The 22182-nt window shown below is 40.7% G+C and overlaps 1 protein-coding gene across 5 annotated transcripts in view; it reads left to right on the top strand.

The window, feature by feature from the left end:
• The window catches only part of usp54b (ubiquitin specific peptidase 54b), a 64561-nt gene extending 50802 nt beyond the window's left edge, over positions 1-13759 (top strand). For 4 of the 5 annotated variants that reach the window (XM_074619663.1, XM_074619666.1, XM_074619664.1 and 1 more), the window contains 5 exons: positions 2021-2168; positions 5204-6057; positions 7017-7144; positions 7251-7382; positions 11429-13759. In XM_074619663.1, coding sequence (XP_074475764.1) covers positions 2021-2168; positions 5204-6057; positions 7017-7144; positions 7251-7382; positions 11429-11515 — 1349 coding nt within the window. In that variant the 3' untranslated portion in view covers positions 11516-13759. Of the gene's footprint in view, positions 1-2020; positions 2169-5203; positions 6058-7016; positions 7145-7250; positions 7383-7595; positions 7733-11428 lie in introns of all 5 variants that reach the window. The other variant, XR_012591864.1, reaches the window with a different exon arrangement.
• Positions 13760-22182: the final 8423 nt, after the last annotated feature.

Below are 22182 nucleotides of genomic sequence, written 5' to 3'. Positions count from 1 at the left end.
GTGCAGGTTTTCCCCTCCAGCTCAGCACTAACTAAATCTATATCAGGGATTATTATGTTGTGTCCTGTCTGTCCTACTGTGTGTGCTTCAGTGTGTTCAGCCTCATGTACCTGACACACACACACAGACACACACACCCCTGTGAGTACACTCAACCTTGATGAAGTGAAAGGACGACTTGCGAACGAACAGATGGCATCACTATCAGTGCGATTACGTAACAGAATTTGGTTTCCCGCGTCCGTATTGATGGTTTCAGCCGGACTCTAAACAATCTGCCTCAGTGTTTTAGAGGACGTTACAGCCAACGACAACAACAGAGCTGCTGTCAGCCTTCCTTTATTCTCTCTCTATCAATCAAAAGTCTGTAAACTCAAGCCAGGATGGGTGATGGCTGCTCTGTCGTTGTCCTCTTCTGCATCTGTTTTTATAACCAACTAACACCATTCAGGGTGCGTTCACAAGGCTACGCACCATAGAAAGCTTTGTCCAAAACATTTGCAAACATTTTTCTTCCTGTCTGGTGTCTGTGGCTTCATGAACGTAGCCTCAACTTTGCTCCTCACTTGTCTAATCTTGACTTTTTGACTTACGAACTAGAGTCCAAGTTTACATACTGATGCATTTACAATAGAGTTGCAAACTGGGAAGAGATTCTGGGTGTGGAAGTATTTTTCCCTTCTATAAAGTCTTCCTATTTCAAAGTTTTCCTGTATTGATATCATCAACATAAAAACACGGGCGTCTCCTTTGAGATAATGAAACTTTTGCTGAACAGGAACCGTTGTTGCGAGCAGTAGAGAATATGTAGAGAAGAGAACTGACTCAGTGATGTTTGTTTTAGGGCAGCAAATAACAATTATTTTCATTGTCGATTAATCTGTCGATTATTTTCTTGATTACTCCGTTAGTTGTTTTGTCTATAAAATGTCAGAAAATGGTGAAAAATGTCGATCAGTGTTTCCCAAAGCCCAAAATGACGTCCTCAGATGTCTTATTTTGTCCACAACTCAAAGATATTCAGTTTACTGTAATAGAGGAGTAAAGAAACCAGAAAATATTCACATTTATTGAATCTTTTAAACGTTATATAATCTAGTTTTACAGATACAAGAAGTTGACGATTGTCAGTTTTAATTATTGAAGCTTTGTTTGTGAGAAACAATCTTTTTTTCCATCAGTTTGGTGAGGTGAAGTACTACTACTAATAGTGTTAATACTACTTGGGAATAAAATACCGCACCATAGTTACAATTCATCTAAAACTGACCCAGAATCTGAACCTGAACAGAATGTTTTATCAGGTTTCTACAAAGCACAATTTGTTTTTCAATTTTAATTTCCTTTTTCATCAACAACATAACTTTGCAATCCATTCAGTGTGAAATACCAAAAACGGCAGTGGTGCATGTCGTCCATTTTTATAATCCCCAGAAAAACAAGGACAAATTGTTCAAAACAAATAAAAAAACAAATAAAAAAATTAATGTATAAATAAATAAATAAATAAAATGAAATGCAGAATTATCACATAAACCACGATATGGATAAAATAATAATAATTATAATAAAATAATTAAAGCACAATTTTTAGCTGTAGCTCGCCATTAGCTCGTGACCCAGTGGCTAATATTTTGTATGTTTGATTTAACCAATCAAATGTCAATGCGGAAAATAAAAAGGATGCCCAAACTAATTCCTCCCACTTTGCAACTCTATACATGTATAAAATACACACTCACACATTACAGTGTTACAGTAGAGGAGCGTAATGCATGCCGGCCCCCTCATAACCACTCCTTCTGCTCTGCTTCTCTTTTCTCTGTCTCCTTTTGTCTCACCTGTTCTTTCATCCTCATATTTTGTCTCTGTCTTTATCTTTTACTCTCTCTCTCCTTCTTTGTTGTTTTCCTCCCTTTTTACGTTCCCTCACTCTTTCTTCCTCTCTCTGCCACTCTGTCCTTATATCTTTCTGTCTTTTCTCCTTTCTTATCTCCCGCTCTGTTGTTAACATCCTCAGCTGTGCTCAGACCCCTGCATGAGGCTAACGCTCATAGCGGATTGGCTGTAGCTGCGTGCATGAGGAGCACTGGGGGCCCAATCAAACGCAGGCAGGAACAGGAAATGGAACGGGAGACAGGAAACGCCCGCCCACAGGGGCCTCGCAGGTACCACCACTGTCCCCCCTTATGTGTCCGCAGCGGTGCCTGCCTCAAAACCACCTCAGACCCCCTTCCTCCCTCCCTCACTGTGTGTCCTCAGCTCAAGCTGTCCTCAAACCCACCTCAGGACTCCTCTGTGTGTGTCCTCTGGGTGCTGGCTGTCTAAAAACACCTCCAACACTCTCATGTGTGTGTCTTCAGCTCTGGCTGCCCACTTATTTTTGTAACCCCCGAGCACTGCACTCTCACATCCTGCTGTATGTGTGTCTGAATGTGTGTGTGTGTGTGTGTTCTCAAGCACACACACTTGACTATATACAGTCACTTCTTATCCCTTTTGTGTTTGTGTGTTTGTTGCAGTGCAGTAAAAACCTGCTTTGCTGGGCTCTGTGCTGCCATCGAGAATAAAAAGAGAGACAGAGTTGCTCTCAGCTTTTCTGTGCTTCGCTGCTTCCCTTCGTCGTTGTTGTTGTTGTTGTTGTGCTGCTCTTTGTAGCTGTGTGCTGCCAAGGCTTCCCTCCGCTCTTTGTGTGCCGCTGATCTGTCCCTCTCTGCGCTGTGAAGCTGCAGTCCGTCGCTGTGTTTCTGTCCTGTGTGCCGCCGTGCGATTGTAGTCACAGATCCTGTTTGTTCTTTGTTGTTTTTTTGCTCTTTGCTGGTGTGTTTGTGTGTGTTACAGTAAGTCAGTCTGTTTCCCTTCTGATGTGTTAGTTTTGCTGTTTGAGGAGGGGAAAGAAAGCTTCAGAAGTGACGTTTTCATAAGAAGAGAGGCAGCTCGTCTAAAATCTGAGATAAATAATTAATCACATTCAATATAGTTAAATAATGATAAAAGTTAGACTTGTAGGCCAGTAAAACAGGGATTAAGCATCCCATGAATTTCAGTCAACTTTGGGTTTTGAACTGTTGGTCAGACAAAACAAGTAATTTTAAGATGTTAACTGTGGAAATTGTGCCATTTTTCACTAATTTCTGACATTTTATAGACCAAATTATGAATCAATTAATCGAACAAATGCACAACGAATAAAATGCATAGATTAGAGTGGTAGAAAATATTCAATTTGATTCATTTATATGTTAAGTTGATAGAGACAGAGCAGCTTAATGAAGATCGGTATAAAATACAAGATGTAAACATGCAGGAGTTAGCAAGAATGCTAATTTCCATCCCTAGGCAGGTGACAAAACCAAACATTACAAGATACAAAAATACAATACACAAGTAGAAAAGACAAGATAAAAACCCAGACATAATTAGATTAAATAGAATAAATATAAGGGCAGTCAATCGATTAAAATAGTGAATCATGATTAATCGCAAATTGTATTAAATATTTAGTACTCTTATCAACATGGGAGTGGGCAAATATGCTTGTTTTATACAAATGTATGTATATATTTATCACTGGAAATCAATTATTAACACAAAACAATGACAAATATTGTCCAGAAACCCTCACAGGTACTGCATTTAGCATAAAAAATATGCTCAAATCATAACATGGCAAACTCAAGCAGGCAACAGGCAACAACAGCTGTCAGTGTGTCAGTGTGCTGACTTGACTATGACTTGCCCAAAACTGCATGTGATTATCATAAAGTGGGCATGTCTGTAAAGGGGAGTCTCGTGGGTACCCATAGAACCCATTTTCATTCACATATCTTGAGGTCAGAGGTCAAGGGACCCCTTTGAAAATGGCAATGCCAGTTTTTCCTCGCCAAAATTTAGCGTAAGTTTGGAGCGTTATTTCCTCCCAGACAAGATAGCATAACATGGTTTTCTAGTTTCAGATGAAACCAGTATCTTCACTTTAGCTTTAAAAATGAGCCCACTACCACCTCCGAAAGATCGATTACGTTAATAAGCTGAGTTAGAAAGTTAGAAATATACTGAGGAGCCAATCTCATACATGTCTTAAACGTGGTCGTTAAAACCTTAAAATCTACTAAAACATTCTCCCATTAGATCTTATAAGGAGTCTTACTGCGGCACTTTGAACCTGCTGAACTTGTGCTAATAGGTAGCGATAAGGATTGTGATGCTAACTTAGTCATGTCAACGTCTCTGTTTCATTAGAACTCAGTTTAAACTGCAGAAAATTAGTCAAATTGTAAATCCAAACTGTTAACAGCAGGATGGAGGGAAGGAAGAGGTGAAGCTCAGCGCTCTGCCTCTTTTATTACCTTCCTCCTCTCCTCTATTGATCAACACGGGCCCCTGATTTATAGCTCGCTGCTGCAAAGCCTGCTGGGTAATTACTAAGGCTGAAAAGAGACGGGAGAGTTCAGTGTGGGGGATGGGGGCTGACACTCACGTAGACACGGACAGGTTTGCGCACACTGTCTTTAAAAATAGACACACAAATTTACACACTTGCTGTTCACACATGCCAACGCACACATACACACTAGGTAACCTCACACACACACACACTGCTACGCTTGAATCTCTGCAGAGAGGATCCGCTAATGTTCAACATATATCATATCCTCCACATATCAATGTATGTAAATCAATAAAGTAATATAGCGGCCCGCCAAGGCTGAATTACTCCGGACTGTGGGAGCCACATTTATTCTCGGTGTTGATCTACTGCATCAGCGCAGCAGAGGGTAGATCGCTGTTTTGATAATCAGATTAAATTCTTTGGTTGTTTGAGCTGGATGTGTTCAGATCAGAGAGTGAATCTGCAGCGATCTGTCAGTCAGTGGAGCTGAGCTTGTGCCTGACTCATAAACAGCATGGCTGTGAAGTCCCATACACAACGCGGTGCTTGCACAAGGCTGCATCATTGTGTGTTTGCTCTGTATGAAAGTGAGCTTGTGTGTGTGTGTGTGTGTGTGTGTGTGTGTGTGTGTGTGTGTGTGTGTGTGTGTGTGTGTGTGTGTGTGTGCTTGTTTATCCTGGTGTGCTGTTGTGACCTTCCCTCTATGCAGTAACTCACCTGACGTCAGAGCAGCTCTGTTTTTTGGGTTGTTGTTTTTTTTTTCTTTTTTCTCCTGGCTGACTGACGCCCTCCCTCTCTTGTGTCCTCCAGTGAACAGCCTGGCCCGGTCCAAGTACTGCTGACGCCCAATCAGGAGGAGGAAGAGGACCAGGCAACGCCCAACCAGGACGCTGCTCTGGGCCCGGACCCGCCCCCTCCACCCTATCGGCCCGCTCCCCCTCGACCCCCGCTCACCCTCAGCATCCCTCACCCTTGCGCCCCTTCCTGCCAAGGGGAGGAGGAGGAGGTGGGTGGATGCGTGGGGAGGAGAGGGGAGGGACGCAAGGTTGGGAGGGAGGGGTCGGGGGTGAGGCTGTGCGAGCTGCTGCAGGCAGGGGGGGTGAGTGTCAGACCCCTGGGGAAGCACTTAGCCATCTCTCTGCCCTCGCTTCCTCTGCGTCTCTGGGATACACACACCACACACACCGCACACTCCACACACCTCGGACCCACGCACACACACCCTCCCCCTCCCCCTCCTCCTCCCCCTCCGCCTCCGCCCTCTACTCCTCCGCCATCTTCCCCTCTGGAAGCCTCCGGTCAAAGGAAACCTCTCACGCCTCTCTGGCAGCCCCCCCAGCCCCAATGCCACGCCGCCGGTGCCGCTCAGCATTGGCTGAGGCACGAAGCCGCCGCCGACAGCGGCACGCGTCATTGGTCCTCCTGGAGTTTGGACCGCCCCGACGCTGTGGTGACGCCGTACGACACGCCCCCGGACCGATGTGTCCCCATCAGGCCGCAGACGACCCATCAGCACTGCAGCTACAGTTGCCAGTCCTCTCCGGGGCACTACAGCTCCCAGCATGCTCCAGGGCAACACGGTGATCCCTGCTGTGACTGCGAAGAGGCTGAGCTGTCTGAGCTTGACTCCCTTTACCAGGCCAGTCTGCTGGCTGGAAAGACAGGTACACACAAACACACACACACAGACACACACACACACATACACATACACACACACACACACACAGTCAGTCAGTCACAAAACTAACAGCTCCCGCAACACACCTCCTGATATTTATTACAATGACATATATGAACAAGTGAGGTGTATAATTTGAATTTGAACTCCTAAAAAAATTAAACGATTAGTTGATTTATAAATTAGTCTAGTGGTTCCCAAACTTTTTCAATTTAAGGACCCCTAAACTGACACAAATTAACCACAATTAACTACACATTATTTATCCGTTCAAAATGTACCTTAAAGGGAGATTTGTCAAATATTTAAAACTCTCATCAACAGCTGTCAATCACTCAGTTTGTGAGTGATTGACAGCTGCTCAGAGACGGCAGACTCCAGCTGGGCTCTGATTGGTTGTTTTCCTCCGGTCTATGAAATCTTGCAGATGCTGTTAGGAGCACCGGAGGACACCGGAGGACACAGAGGCACATGATTTTATTCAGATTACCTGTCTCATGCACTACTGTCAGGATATAGTGACGTTTTATAAAAATAAGTTTTTTAATCATATTTGCTCCATTTCTACCCACTGCTGCTTTAAGAGGCCTTTTGGTGTGCCTTCAAGCTACTTAACGAAAACACAGAACTTTATATTAAAATCTAGCCCCAAATCCAATCCGACCTTTCCAAAGATAAATTACAGGAAAATGTTTATAAATTGATGCAAAAGACATGGAGACTTTTTAGTTTGCTGAAATGGCGCAACCATAAAATACTGCATCCTATGTTTGAAACGTTTACTCAATAAGTGTGATATGTTTTACCTCGGCTATGTAAGGATACATTTAAGAAGATGGGGAACATTAGAGTTGTTCCACTAAAATGGCAGACACCATGATTCAGAGACCATCCTCGTACGTCTGTGTTTTGACCTCCAGCTCTGCCTGTGTGTGTTTTCAGGCTGCAGCCCGTCAGAGAGGCTCATATCCAGGGTGGGAGGGCAGGCTCGCTCCAAGACCCCCAACGCAGACATGGAGAGGAGTGTGTACGGGGCGGACTGCACCAGCACCCCCACCTACCTCAACAAGGTAACATCCACGTGGTCTTTCCAACAGAATCCCCCTCACACGTGCACAGCAGGTCATCAGTTGGATCCATCTTCCAGCGTCTGACAGACATTTTCTTCCTCTGCAGCCAGTGATGTTGCAGGATCTGCGTTTCGGGGTGGAGCCTGATGACGGGGAAAACCTGAGACGAATCGGACGCAGCCTGAGCGGCACAGTAGTGACCTCGCGCCGCAGCCGCCTGACTGCAACCCGCAGCTTCGTGAGTGTGACTTCCTGTGCTTTGCTGCCTCCCTGTGGCCGTGCTATTAAACTGCATCTGCCTGACGTCCCGTGGCCGTGGCACTTTTCTCATTGCTCATCCCTGTGCTCTTCTCCCCCCCCCTTTGCTGTTTGTCTCGTTTGTCCCGCGTTTCCAATCCTGTCCTCCTCTCTCTGCTTCTCCTCCTTTCTCTGTCCTCTTTCTCTCTCAAAGGTGAAGCAGGCTGATGTCAGTGCCTCTCCTTGCTTACTTCCTCTCTTCTGAGTCCCTGTTGCTATTCCACCACTATCATCTCCTCCATCCTCATCACCAACACCTCCTCATCACCACCTCCCTCCACCGCTTCACAGGTAAACACTGCGCTGAGCTCACATGACGTTACTCTTGAAATCTTTTAAAGGAAAATACCACTCATCCGTTTAAGACTGGAAAGAGTGTACGTATTTCCTTGTACTTTGAGTGCCAGATGAGTGTGTGTCGGAGCAATCGATAAATCAAGTTAGAATTGTAAAAAAAAATCTGTCTTTTTTTGATATTTTATACATTTTATATCAAACATTTTACTTTCTGGCAAACTCATCTGGCACAAAAGTAGGCTAAGCCCCTATTTGCGCATAGCTATATCCTGGGGATGTGCACTAATGTAATAACTGTGCAAGCCAGAGGTTGTTTTCATCCCTGGGCAAATCTGTCATCCAGCAGAAATCACCTACTTTCTATCATATTCATTCATGTGTGTATTCATGTGTGATGATGTTAGTCCCCATAGTAGCCATTTCATTGTAGACCATTTTTTAAAATTTGGCCTCACTGTATAAAATGACCTGTGGTGACCTCAAGGATAATCACAGCCTCGGGAAACTTTACAGCCACAAACTACAGACCTAGAGCATTCAGAGAATGGATGGCTTTCCTAGGTAAATTGACAATAAGGGGGTTTCTGAGCAGTTTACACAACAGAAGTGCTGGCCATCCAATCGCCGAAAAATGCAATTCTTGCAGAAAAGCTGCGGTCGAGTCGGGACAGTTTCCAGCAGCCTATAAAGAATTTACAGGAAGTCACAGGAAAAGTTACATCCTTTTAGATCCAATCTGTAGGCTACTTGTAGTTTGCAGACCGCGTTTGGATTTATTTATTTAGTTTGTAAATTTATGCGTGTATATGGCATTGGATTATATCCTTTATTCTTTTTATGTCCGCCTTGTAAAGCACTTTATAATGAGCACTTGTTTTGATAAGTGCTATATAGATAAATAACCTTTATTATTAGTATCATCATCAACCACACAAGATGTGTTTGTTAACAGATGAAACCTTCTATGCACAACGTGAGACTAATAGCCTTCAATCTAGCGATAAATATTACAATTACACAGAAAGTTCGGACTTTCTACTTGTTTGTTGTCAAAACTGAGAGCCAATCAGCTCTTCGATCAGGCGACAGCCAGGCATTTCCCATCATGCCCTGGGGTTTGCAGTCTGTGGAGAGCAACTGCGGCGCCTGGCTCTGAAAACTGCGGCCGCCTCGATCTCGTGAAGTTATCGTTGCCCACGTGTGCATATCGTCAGAGTCAAGTCGGGATCAAGTCGGACACAAATCTAACCGGCATGCATTGTGCGGTGATCACCGGTGATCGATTCTGCGCAGGCCTGGCTCATCTCGAATGAGTACTATATCGCCCACAGCTTCAGAACTACCTTTGCAAAAGTGCACCAAGTTGATCTCACAAGCCAATCAGAGCAGACTGGGCTTCTTAAAGAGACAGGCGCTAAAACGGAGCATTTCAGACAGAGGGTGAATACAGGTATATTCAGACAGATAGTATGAGGAAAATAATGTTTTTTTTTAGCATTAAAGCATGTACACATGTTTTAGTAGAAATCCAAAATACAAGTATTAACCTGGAAATGAGCATGACCCCTTTAAGTTCATGTTTTTACACTTCTTCAGTTTCAGAGTGCAAAAATCACACCTCAGTGTGGGAGCTGAGGCTAATGCACATCAATCAGAAATATGTTTACAAGTTTCTACTCTCTAGAAACTAAATCTAAAAACGGTTGAATATCTATTATTGCTTATGAATCCATTATTTTGCCCTAAACGACAGCTTGGACCAACTATCTTTAACCCTAATGGAGGAACTGCAGGTCTTAAGGAAAAAGTTAACGCTTGAATATCACTGAATATGTCTTCAGCTCTTCACTTTCTAGAGGAAACACTGACAGAAACAGCAACTACAGATGTGTAACATATACAACTGAAACTCTTGAAAGTTGGAAATGACATTTGTGGGGCAAGCTGCCTGAGTTGTTGTCACCTAAATAATAAGCAAACCAGGACACAATGAGTTTACAAATACAAAACAGAAGAATAAAAAGATTTAGATTTATTTTCAGTCTGTTTTGAATGTGAGGTGAATCCAAATGAAACGAGTCTGGTCTCCAATATACAAGGCTTTATGCGGCTGCCTTGCTTCAGTCTGTGCATGTGAACATTATATCACGTTTTGAAAAAACCTGGATAAACCAGCTCGAGATAGAAAACAGAAAACTGTGGCATGTAAAAACCTGATCCAGGTTTCTGATCATTCACTGGAATCACGACACGACTACATGAACTTACTCAGAAACCTGGACTCTGTTTTATTAATTATGAATAACTATGTTTCTAATGTTCCATGTCAAGGTCATATCCAGAAAAGAATAATAATATGCATGTAAATGCTCTCAGTGTGGCACGTGAGATTGTTTCTGGTTTTTTTTTCGCAGTCCATCAATTAGTCATGTGACTAGAGAGGACTAGACAAGAGGAATATATATTACCATAAATAAAAGCCATACAAAACAACATTACAAACATACTTTTTTTTTTTTAATACTTACTTTTTACCCATTATTTGGTATTGGGCAAATTTGGTACTCTTTAAACCTACATTTAATTTAAAACCTAAATTACAGTTCACCTCAAAACATCCCTTTTTTAATGAAGTTTCTATATAACTTACTGTATGTGCAAAAAATATTCCCCAAATAATACGCTGATTGTAGAATATTTTTGGACACATTTTGCTGCAGTTGATTCTGTTTTTTATGTGAATTTTCTATATTATATATATTTTACGTTCTGTCTTTTCATGATCATTATAATTATAATAATAATTATTATTATTATTAGTTGTCTGTTTGTTTGGCTGGTTCTCCTTGATTTTATTTTATTTATTATTTTATATTATTTTACATTTATTTATTTATTTATGTATGTATGTATGTATGTATGTATGTATGTATTTATTTATTTATTTATTCACCCTTTCCCCTCATAAAAATATTGCTTTTGGATTTATGATTATGTTATGGCATGTTCTCTGGCTTATTCATTGATATTGTACGATGAATTCTGCATCATGGAGAACAGAGTACATGCACGGTCTGAGTCAGACGTGATGTATGTATGTATGTATATATGTATATATGTATATATATATATTGCAGCCCTTTTTGGTGTGCCGTCATATCACTTTACTAAGAACTTGATATTAAATTCTAGCTAAGTTTACAAAGATAAATTAGAGAAAAATGTCTATAAACTGATAAGACTGACAAGACATGGAGAATTAATTAATTCAGATAAATGGTGCAGCAATAAAAATGGCATCTTGTGTTTGAACGGTTTCCTCAGTGAGTGTATTGGTTCAGTGAAGGGTTTATATCAATATATAATGTATGTTGTCAAAGCGTGTCGGTACAAAATATTGTACATAGGGGTAATGTAAGTAGAACGTGGGGAACGTCAGGGATCAAGTAGTAAAAAAGCTTCCACTAAATAGCACATGACATGTTTAGAGCATCAGTGTGTTTGTGTTTTGACCCTCTGTGTCTGTTTGCAAGCTGCAGCCCATCATAAATGAATTGTGTCTATCTCAAACTGCATGACTGAACAGTTTTTCCACTTCAAATCTACTTCTTAGTTTAACCCTTAAACCCTTCTTGACTTTGTGGTGCGCCTTCCTGCTAATCTGACCTGTTGTCTCTTCTCTCGTCTCAGGAGCTGTCGGGCAATGCAGGGAGTTTCTGGCTGTGTCTGACGGGGGTCAAGCTGCCTTCTGACCGGAGTCCCACTCTGTTTCACTAACGCCTCACAGCGTCCTCCTCCTCCATGCGGGGCAGCAGCGCCGGGGGTCCTCGCCGGGCCTCGCCTCGACGGACGTGGAATCGGCTCAGGAGGATCAAACTCGACTCCTATCCTGTTCCTCCTCCTCCTCCTCCCTCAAACAACATGCACACGCAAACACATGCACGCACACATGCACATCTGCACTGACGTAGAGCCTCCCTGCAGCGCCTGCAGCACCCCGCTTAGCCTCTCCTTTCCTCCCTCCCTCCCTCCCTCCCTCTCTTGACCTACTATTCTGTCTATGCAGTCACTCTGACCCCCAACTACAACCTCAACCCTCCCCCATACTTCCCGGGACTGTTGTTTCTCGTCTCCCCCCTGGGTTTCCAGAGGGGTTTCCCTGTGCAGTGAGCACGCCGTTGCTGGCTTGGTCGCTCACTGGCCCGGGTCTGACTGGGACCCGAGCTTTCGGCAGACTCGTCCTCCATCCTCCAGGACCCTCAGCTCAGGGGGAGACCCTTACCAAGTAGCCACGCCTCTTCCTCTTTCTTCACGGGCATTTCCTGTCGGACGCACACATAGCCGAACTGTTTCAGATGGACAGCCATATTTTTTCTCTCTTTGTTTTTGTTTTGTTTTGTTTTTTCTTCCTGTGTGCGCGCACAGTAAACCCGCCCGAGACCGAACTCACTAATAACTAAAAGTCATGTACAGAAAAACTTGTGTATGAAAACCTGTATGTTAATTAATAAGACCTTATGGAATGTTGATAATGATAATTAACGAATATTGATAAACTTTAAAGTGGTACTTCCTCATGTCTGCATTTCAAATAGGAGTGGAGTGCACTTCACAAGTGTCTAGCTGGAGTTTCCGCCCCCCCACCCCTCCGACCCCCCAAACCGCTCGCCGACCTAATGACAGCTCTCCCGTTTCTACCGGGAGATTAAACAAGAAAAGCGCTTCCTTTTTCTCTGCTACTTTCCTTGTTCCTTTCTTTCTTTCTTTCTTTATAGCTGTCTTTTATTCGCGCTTGCTTTCTTTCTTCCAAACAGGAAACGGTAGCACCAGAATTAGGCCAACAGTGGAGGAAAGAAGGAATGAGAGTATATGTAGGTTAGGAAACCCTCCTCTTTATCAGTGAGAAAAGAGATGACTCAAGTGCGCTTTACATGGTTACTTGGCAGAAGTGCACTTTCCGATGGCTATTTGACTGAGAAGCAGCCGTAGAGAAGTCGATGGCGTTAGTTTTACTTAAAGGCCTCAGGTGAACTTCAGTGGCACTTATCAATTCACACTTTATTATTATTATTTCTCCTTCCCACTGAAGCTGGTTTTGAGACCTCAGATGTGAATAAGAAAAAAAAATGCTCATCTTCAGCCTGAGACAGTGACATGTCTAATATGAATATGCTTTATATGATATATATGTATTAGAGGTATATTTTCAGCCAGTGAGCTATCTTCTTCAGAGATGTCAACCATTTCTCAGTTGTATGAACAGTTATTATTACACAGTAATTCACCCCCTTTAACTGAGGAGCGTTTTGACATGTGTAGAGTACATTTATTATATGCTTTATTCTATTAAATATTATATAAAAATAACAATTACAACAATTGGCCAATGTAACGTTCTTCAAGAATTTACTGATGTTGATTGATCGTTGTAACTAAACCAAAGGTTGGCACTTAACTCAGAGAGCGTATTTAACATTGCTGTTTTTTATTTTCATTTAGGTTCAGATTTTGTTTGTTTGTTTGTTTGTTTGTTTTTGGGGTTCTGGATGTGGGAGAATGTAGCCAATTGTAGCGCATGAGTCCGCTATGCAAATCAACCTTCCCTCACGACCCTGTATCAGAGACAGTCAGGAGGCAGACACACCCACCCACAGGGGCGCTCTCATGGACTCTGGCAGAGACGCGGAGAGGTGGAGGAGATCTCATGTTTAATGCTGCTGGTGAACTTTGTTGTTCTGCATCTTAACTACGTTTCAACCATGGGAATGCAAAAAGAGAGCAATGAGCAGGGAGAGAGCAAAGAGAGCGAATGAATGTAAACTAAAAGGATGAACGTGTGTGAATGATGTGAAGGTCAAAGAGATGGTTTGGGAGAGTTAACCACTGCAGATGGTTTATTGTATGTGGGTGTGTGTAGACTGCGTGTGTCAGTTCTGGGGTGGTGTTGCTCGGGGAAAGAGGGAACCTGTATTTTTGCAATAAAGTTATTACCAATGCACTCCCACAGGGGGCGTAACCACCGTACAATGTCTGTGTCGTCATTTGTTTGTGGAGAGATCAAGATGATGTCAACTTTTCGTGATACTAATAGTTTATTAGGCAAATCTATGATTTTATATTTGCATGGAATGTTTACAAAACTGCATTTCTTTTATTCTCTAAATAGACTTTTAATAAATTTTTTATGGTATCGGTCTTGTCACACCATGCACTTGTAAAATAATAATTATTACAGCTCAGAAAAAAAGCTCCAACCTAAATATTTTAACAGGTGTCAGCTCTCTGAAAAATGACTTAAATTACAAGTCACAGCACTCACTTCTGTAGAGATAATGAAAAATGACAAATATGTTAAAAAGTGCCTAGCTGCTGAGTGACCCAAGGGCATGGTGTCAGGATAAGAAACAATATAGAAAACATCTTGTCTTAATTAGCCATTATTATTATTATTAATACTATTATTATAATTATCATATTTGACACCAAACAGTTTCTCCATATGTAGCCTCTACTTTTACGTAACTAGCAATGTCATTATGCTTTTAATTGGGGAAAGTGCAAAAACCTTTAACATGCTGAGCCCTTTTCTTTATTCTAATAGTGTTATATATATACAGTATAGCTCATATAAAATTAGGCTAGAAAAAATGCATTATTGGCATTAATTCAAGGACAATATTGCCAAAGCGTCAAGTATTATAATGAGATTATAAAGAAAAAGAACAAGGTACAATTCATGAAATCAAGAAAAAAGCAGAAAACAATTAGCAACTCCTAAATAATCACAAAGAATACTTTAAATAGCATGTTATTTCATTCTGAATGTTAACAATATTGGTATTATTTTGTGCAGGCACTGACATATGTCTATTTTTTTTTAAACAATATTTTTTATTGAATTTTACATATAAACATATATACATATATACACATACAGACAGACTAACAATATTAATAATTAAATTATACAATGAAATGTTTTGTCAGAATTTTTCCACAGTAATCAAAGAAAGAGAGACATTACATTTCATGTATTTCACATATCTAACAAAGAAAACAAATGTAATAAAAGATAAGACAAAACAAATAAATACCTCAAAGAAGAAGAAAAATACATGTCTATTTTTAGTAGGCCAACATAGAATATATCTTATCTGGGGGATGTAAACCGGAAGTACAATGTTGCCTAGGTGACCGTTAGTGAGTTTTGGACTACAACTTGAGCCTCGTTTAGTTTTTGCCTAATTTATTGACATTTTTTTGGCAAATTAGCACAATTAAAAGTATGCCGAATTCACAATTAACGGTTCCTGTTTGTACTTTACTCATTTATGTACAGACAACTATCACTGCGATACTTTGATACTGACTTAAAGTTAAAAATCTGAAGTTTCTCGGGCAAGTTCGGTAGTTTTGTTCAGAAAAAAGTCTTTTTTTTCCTGTTATTTCTGAGCGGATTTATGGACGTTGTTTGCTATATACACCGATTAACGGTAAGTTTAACCCACTTTTAATATAAAAAATGTGTGTTTCATGTCTGTATGTTCATATTTGAGTGAGTTATGAGTCATAACTCAATGCTGAAAAATACAAGTTTAATAAAATCCCCAAATTCTGTAAAAATGTACAGTATGTGGCATAGCACCCTGACAGTAGTGGAAAGTAACTAGTTAAATACATTTAGTCAAGCATTGTGGTCCATTTTCTGTTTGGCTACTTCATATTAAAGGTTAACGTTAGGCTACTTCACTACATTGTACTCCACTTCATTTATTTAATAATTCAAGTATAAAGTTATTCAAATTATCCCCACCTTTACCAACTGCAACATTTAAGTGAAATGCACCACTCATAATAATCCAATAATATAACATAGCCTTCTTTATTCTGAAATGGGCCATTCTGAATGATGATTTGGTAGCCTACTTAAAGGTCCCATATGGTGATCATTTTCAAGTTCATACTTGTATTTTGTGTTTCTTCTAGAATATGTTTACATGCTGTAATGTTAAAAAAAAGACTTTATTTTCCTCCTACTGTCTCCCTGAATATGCCTGTATTTACCCTGTGTCTGAAACGCTCCGTTTTAGTGCAATTCAACGGAATTGCATTGTTAGGCAACAGCTTAGGTCCATGTTTACTTCCTGTCAGCTGATGTCATTCACATACACTGCAACAGGAAATAAACTGGGACACACTTAGAATGTTTATGTTTAAAATTGTGTAATGGTCTAAATATTGTATATTTGTGACATCACAAATGGACATAAATCCTAACGGCTTGTTTCAAACTCACAATTTCTGAATACGGGCTGTGTATATTTCTCCGTTTATTGAGCGTTTTGATAGCTTAACAGTATTTCTGAAGCATTTAAACCTGCTTTATAATATAAAAGACAGGATAATCAAACTTTTTACAATATGGGACCTTTAAAGTATATTTTTATGCTTATACTTTAGTACTTTTTTTTTTACTTAAGTCAAATTTTGAATGCTAGACTTTAACTTGTAGCAGAGTATTTTTACAGTGTGGTACTAATTTTAGTTCAGTAAAAGATGCGAGTACTTCTTCCACCTCTCTCTGCTCAGATTTGCCAGAACTGAGAGTTTCATAACTACCCATGCAGATGCATTTTGCAATGTGGAAAATATGTTTAATTTAAAGGTGCAAACATTGATAACATTCAGCCACTAGATGTCGCATTCTCCCTCCCTCCATTGCATTCACTTCACAACAAGTCATTGCCAGGCACTTACCGTCAATCTCAGCCATTTATCTTTGTTTTTTCCACACTAACTGACGACCCAGAGATACCAAGGTTGTTTTATTATTGGCTCACAAGCCTTGTTAGAAGTGGGACCAAACGTCAGATAACTTCCACAGAGATATACAAAACATTCATTTTGGACCTGCCAAAATTTTTAAAATGATTAATTCACAATCAAAGGAAAAGCCATACTTTTATTCAAAATGTTTCTTTTCAAATATTCGTCTGCATAAAAATTTTATCAATAAGACCTTTAAGATGAAGTAAAGAGCACTGCAGTAACATGACCTGAATGTGTACATAAATACGTGGATCAGTGTTTCTACTGTAAATCTAGTGATCATATTATAACTACCACAGCACCAAGTGTACTGTGAAGCCCCCAGTCAATATATTTCATTTTGGCCAGTCTGCAGTTTGTGTGTCTACCACTAGATGTAAGCAGCGACACACTGGCCTACCACATGCATTCACATGTTCAATCACTCCCACTCATTCACAGAATTATTGACAATCTGTCGTCAGTTTATATGCACACTCTTTTCACTTACGCAGACAGCCTTTTGTTGTCAAAGTTTCCTGTTTTAACTCAAAGTGACAATTAAAAGTTTGTGCAGAGTTCGTGCTGAGGAAACAGGAAGAGAAAAGCTCTGGAGAGAAAAGGTGATGAATCAATAGCCATTACCTTTCACATACACCTCTCTCTCCGGAGTACGTTTAATGGCCCTTTTATATGTCAGTGTGTGTTTATGTTTGTCCTGCTATCCTGTTGAGAACAAGTGACCTTATTTCAGAGATATACTGTAGCATGTTGTTGCTAAGTGCAGTCAATTTATTGATCCTCTCTCTTCATTTCTTCAAAGACTGCAATATGTGCTTTCACATCTCTTGTGTCTTTGCTTAGAACAAACTTCTACCTTGATATCAGAAGTGAGCAGTTTCCAGTAAATTGTTAAAACAGGGTGCTAGGGGGCAAACTTGTAGATTTGTTGTTGCTGCATGTGGATGGAGAAGTTTTCACTCGACATATGAACAGTAAGCTTTTTGTGTGTGTGCAAGGAGACATTTAGATCAGTCAAGATGTGTATGAACTCATAAAAGTTGTGTACATTTGATGTTACGGAGGTGTCTCTAATTGTGTTAATAAGTTAAAGAAATTAGTGGCGTTAAAACGAATTTGCGTTAACGCGTTATTATCGCGTTAACTTTGTCAACCCTAATTTTTACCATTCAAACTGCATTTGAAACGTCCGTCTCCCTTCGTTCTTTTACAATTTGAACTGCGAAGATAGCCCTCACCAATCTCTTACAATGAGGACCTGGGAACTTCTAAAATGTCACGCCATTTAGCCTTCTGACTTTTTTGAGAAAAGTACAGAAAATAATAAAAAAGGGGGAAACTTTCAATCTATTTGGAGATAGTCTAGACTAGAATTGTCCTCAAGTGGCGATAAGGAAAAAAGGTAAAGCCAATACTAGAACTTGTTGTGCTGGTTGCGGTCACCTATAATCAACCCCACCTCTGCACTGTACGTACTGTATATTGCTTGCCATGGACTCCTTTGTGAGTCTGAAATAAAGTTTGAATTGATATTGATTATGAAATTGCCGGAATAAATGCCGAAGAGGGACGTCTTGCCCGAAACGTCCCAGAGGCAATATTAAAAAGTAAAATTGGAGTGCTGTCCTCGTCAGAACAGAAGAAATACTCAATAAATACAGATAGTACAGTCAAAAAAAGATACTGTAAGAACACAGATGATTGTTTTTTAGAAAACAAGGATGTCCTTCAGGGTTTGGCTGCCTGGACGGAAAACAAACTTTAGTACCAAATGTTTACACTGCCTGACGGAGGGGACAAAATTGGAGTTGTTAAGAAGATTGATGAGTTCACTGAATGTAGAAGGAAAGCCAACTGGAAGTCTCCAAATTCGTTTTGATCCACTAAATCTCAATTTGGCAATAAAACAAGAACACTATCAGCATCCAGCTGTGGATGAAACCACGTTATTATTAGCACATGACAATTATCTCTCCATAATAAAAGCTCTCAGCTGTGCACATTCAATTCTTAAGGCATCCATTTGGGATATCTGACATTTTCCAGGACAGTGAAGCAGGCTATAATTAAAAGCTTGGACAGCAGAGGCAGTTTCAGAGGAAAACAATGTAGAAATATCCTAAATTGAATTAAATACCATAGACACAATTTGTCAAAAGACTAAAACCAGGCCAGACAAGGTGATGGTAATCGTGAACATCTTAATGCTAAAGGTGTTTTAGAATTGAAACGTTATTCCCACCCTATCTAAACACACAGCACGGCTCCAGGAGCTTAAGTAAGAAGGTGTGATGTGGCGCCGTGAGAATGAGCATGAAGTGAAAACTAATTAGTCACTGTAATACCTGTACTGAAATACCATGACGTCACCCTGCCTGTGAAATTGTCAGTGAACGCTTCCTGGAGTGGATTAGGAGCAGTCCGTCTGCAGGATGGAGAAGCTGTGAGCAGCGGGTGAAGAAAGATTTAATCAGTTCAATCACATATTCTAAATAAGACACTCAGCAGAGGTTACTGCTGAAAACACAGAAAACTAGTTAACTATGAAGCACTTTTAGGACGTCTCAGTCTCACCTTGTCAGACAACTTTCATCAGTTTGAGCTTCAATGTATCATCCATGCTCAACATAACAATAATAATAATAATAATAATAATAATAATAATAATAATAAAACAGAGCAAAGCAATGGAAAGACATGGGCAACAGAGACAGGAAAAGTGTAGCTTTATTACCCCTGTATTACAAGGGTAAATATGAATTTAAAAACAATAACATTAAGTTAAAAAACAGACATGAAATAAGTGATAACTGAAATAAACAAATATACAAACATTTTAATCAAGAATTAAAAGCAGCTCTATAAAAATGTGATCGCATCCATGATGTGGCTTGTCAACTTAGGAGAGCCAAAAATGTCAACCTGCTGGAGGAAAAGTCAGAGGATCACCAAAGTCTGTAGCATTTCAGTCCAAAGTGACTGTTGACAGCCACCTCTGGGGTCAATTTGTTCTAGTCATAAAATAGAAAGAAAAAAAAACATTAATTATTTAATTAATTAATTAAGATCAATTGTAAAAGTGTATAAGGGTTTAGAGCATCATGATGAAGTATATGATGACCATCCCCATGCTCTATTATGTCTCATAAGTTGTTGCAGCAATTTTGGGGTTGATACACAGATTTGATGCAAAATTCAACCACTTTTTACCACTCAAGAATTGAGAAAAATTATCAATAATCCCTCCAAAATACCACATTAAGACACCAAGACCTTGAAGAACACCATAGAAAAAGCCATACTGCGATTTGGTGTCAAAAACTTTTGACATTTTGAGATTTCTGCAATAATCGCATTTTTCGGCAACTGGATGGCGAGCACTTCTGTTCTGGAAACTGCTCAGAAACCCCCTTATTATCAAACTACCTAGGAAGGCCATCCATCCTCCATCCAAAATGGCCATGCCAGTTTTTCCTCGCCAAAATTTAGTCTAACTTTGGAGCGTTATTTAGCCTTGTTCCCGACAAGCTAGCATGGTCCCAGAGGGTTAATTCGCTAATTCTAGTTAACACAACATTTTAACTTCCTGTGGCACACAGTGAATACAGTCTGGCCGTAATCTGCCGCAAAAGTAAAAAAAATTTCAACGTATTCGACGCAAATTGCGAAACGAAAAAAAAAAACGAAGGAGGAGTTTTGCAAACACATCGGATATCACGGAGGTTCCCATAATGAATGAATCACCTTCCAGTTGACTCGCATACACAGAGTTATGTGGAAACGAAGCGTCATGCTGCTAGAGTGGCAAAAAAAATCTCTGAATTGTGTGGATTTTGTCATATCACATAAAGCTCACACTTCCTGCAGTCAAGTTAATATTAAAACACGTGCAGCTGCAGATGGCAGTGGTCCCTCAATAGCAGTTCTTTAACCAATGAAATACAGCTCAGCTCCATTAAGGAAGATGTCTGAGAACAGATTCCAGCAGCACAAAAGCAGATGACACCACATACAGTAACCAGATCAGTCAAATTATTATTATCTATCCAAATAACCTATCCATCCTCATCATTTTCCTTCTTTTCTCTTCCCTCATCTCCCTCCTTATTTCCGCTGCTGTTGGTACCGGCGGCGGTGGTGGTGGTGTGGTGGTGACGGAGAGGAGTGTGCACACGTGCGGCGGACACACGTGCGGTGTGGTGGCAGACAGACGCTCACGCTCTCTGTAGGAGTGTCATCGTGGGCTAAAAATAGCGCCGCAGCGTAGGAGGGAGATGAACTGGAGAAGACAACAGCAGAGAGAAATAGAAACTCTGGGGTTATTTTTACCCCACTCCATCCCTCTGCTGCATCCCAGGAGTGACTTCCTCCATGTAAAAACCCTTTTGCCTTTTTTTTTTTTATTTATTGGTCTATTTTTATCTGCGTGCACCCTCCCTGGCGTCTAGAACTCTTTGTTCAGTTGGCTGTGTCTCGGGGTTATAAAGTAAAAGCTGGTATGTAGCTTCCCTCATTAACACCCCCACACACCGCCTCTTCCAGACAGTCACTGCCACTCATTTTATAAAATTGTAATATTGACAAGTACTATACATTAAAGCCCCCCTCCAGCCAGTTTTACTTCCTGTTTTTTGGTTAACGTTCTCTCTCAAACAGAGAAGGGGGGTGGGGTTAATAGTCAGAGTAATTCGTTACCATGGCAACCAGATTTCATCGTTTCTCAACCCAGTTTAGATGAAACCAGCTTATATGAATTTACTGTTTATCAGACCACAAATGAGACAAGAATTAGCAAAACACACCGACTCTCTCTCACTCGCTTTCTTCTTCACCGTCTCCTCCTGGCGAGGCGGCCGTGAGCAGCCGCAGAGGTTAGCTGTTCGAAATACCGTTTCGGGACGTTTTGGAGGTGCACTGTCCTCAGCTCCCAGTACCGGCACCGCACCAGGCTGCACTGGGATTTGTTTATTTTATCTAACGGGACTTTTTCTTTTGCTTTCTTTTTTGGCTGAAAGTTGTGCGCTCACGTCGTTCGGACCTGTCAGAGGCCGGCAAACCCCCGGTATCGGCTGCTTTCCGTTAATTTTATCTCTATCAGGAGGAGACGGTAAAGAAAAGAGCCAGTCTTACATATTCTGTTTCCAAGGGTCAGAAGTGGACTTCCATTCTCAAAAGGAAAGCTTGCTGTTGAGTTGAAGTCTCAGCAAAATCTGAATATTTTATGCCGGGTAGTTTTTGTTGCAGGGCTCTTGCAGTGAATTGCATTACATTCTGCAACATTTTTTTATTTTTATTTTTCTGGTCACTCAGTGTAAATTTCTCTAAAATGTAAGCTTGCAGTCACATTGCCAGTGGTGTAACTGAAGCAAGTAAATTGCCTGCATTGAATACTGTGTAGGCATAACGGGAGGGTATGTGTGGAAAACTAATGTGGTGTGTATTTTGCAGCCCTGTCTCCTAAAAATCCCGTTCCCATACAAGGAAACTGCATTGTGAATTACGTTTCAAGGGAAACGTGTTTGCTTTGGACAAATATGTTTGTAATGATAGTCCGCCAAAGTCCATGTAAGGAGGAGGTCAGGGTGGTGGATGGGTCAAACAAACACAGGACTCTC

This window comes from Sebastes fasciatus, chromosome 20 (assembly GCF_043250625.1).
Source record: "Sebastes fasciatus isolate fSebFas1 chromosome 20, fSebFas1.pri, whole genome shotgun sequence".
NCBI lineage: Eukaryota > Metazoa > Chordata > Actinopteri > Perciformes > Sebastidae > Sebastes > Sebastes fasciatus.
This window is presented reverse-complemented; position numbering and strand designations above follow the sequence as displayed.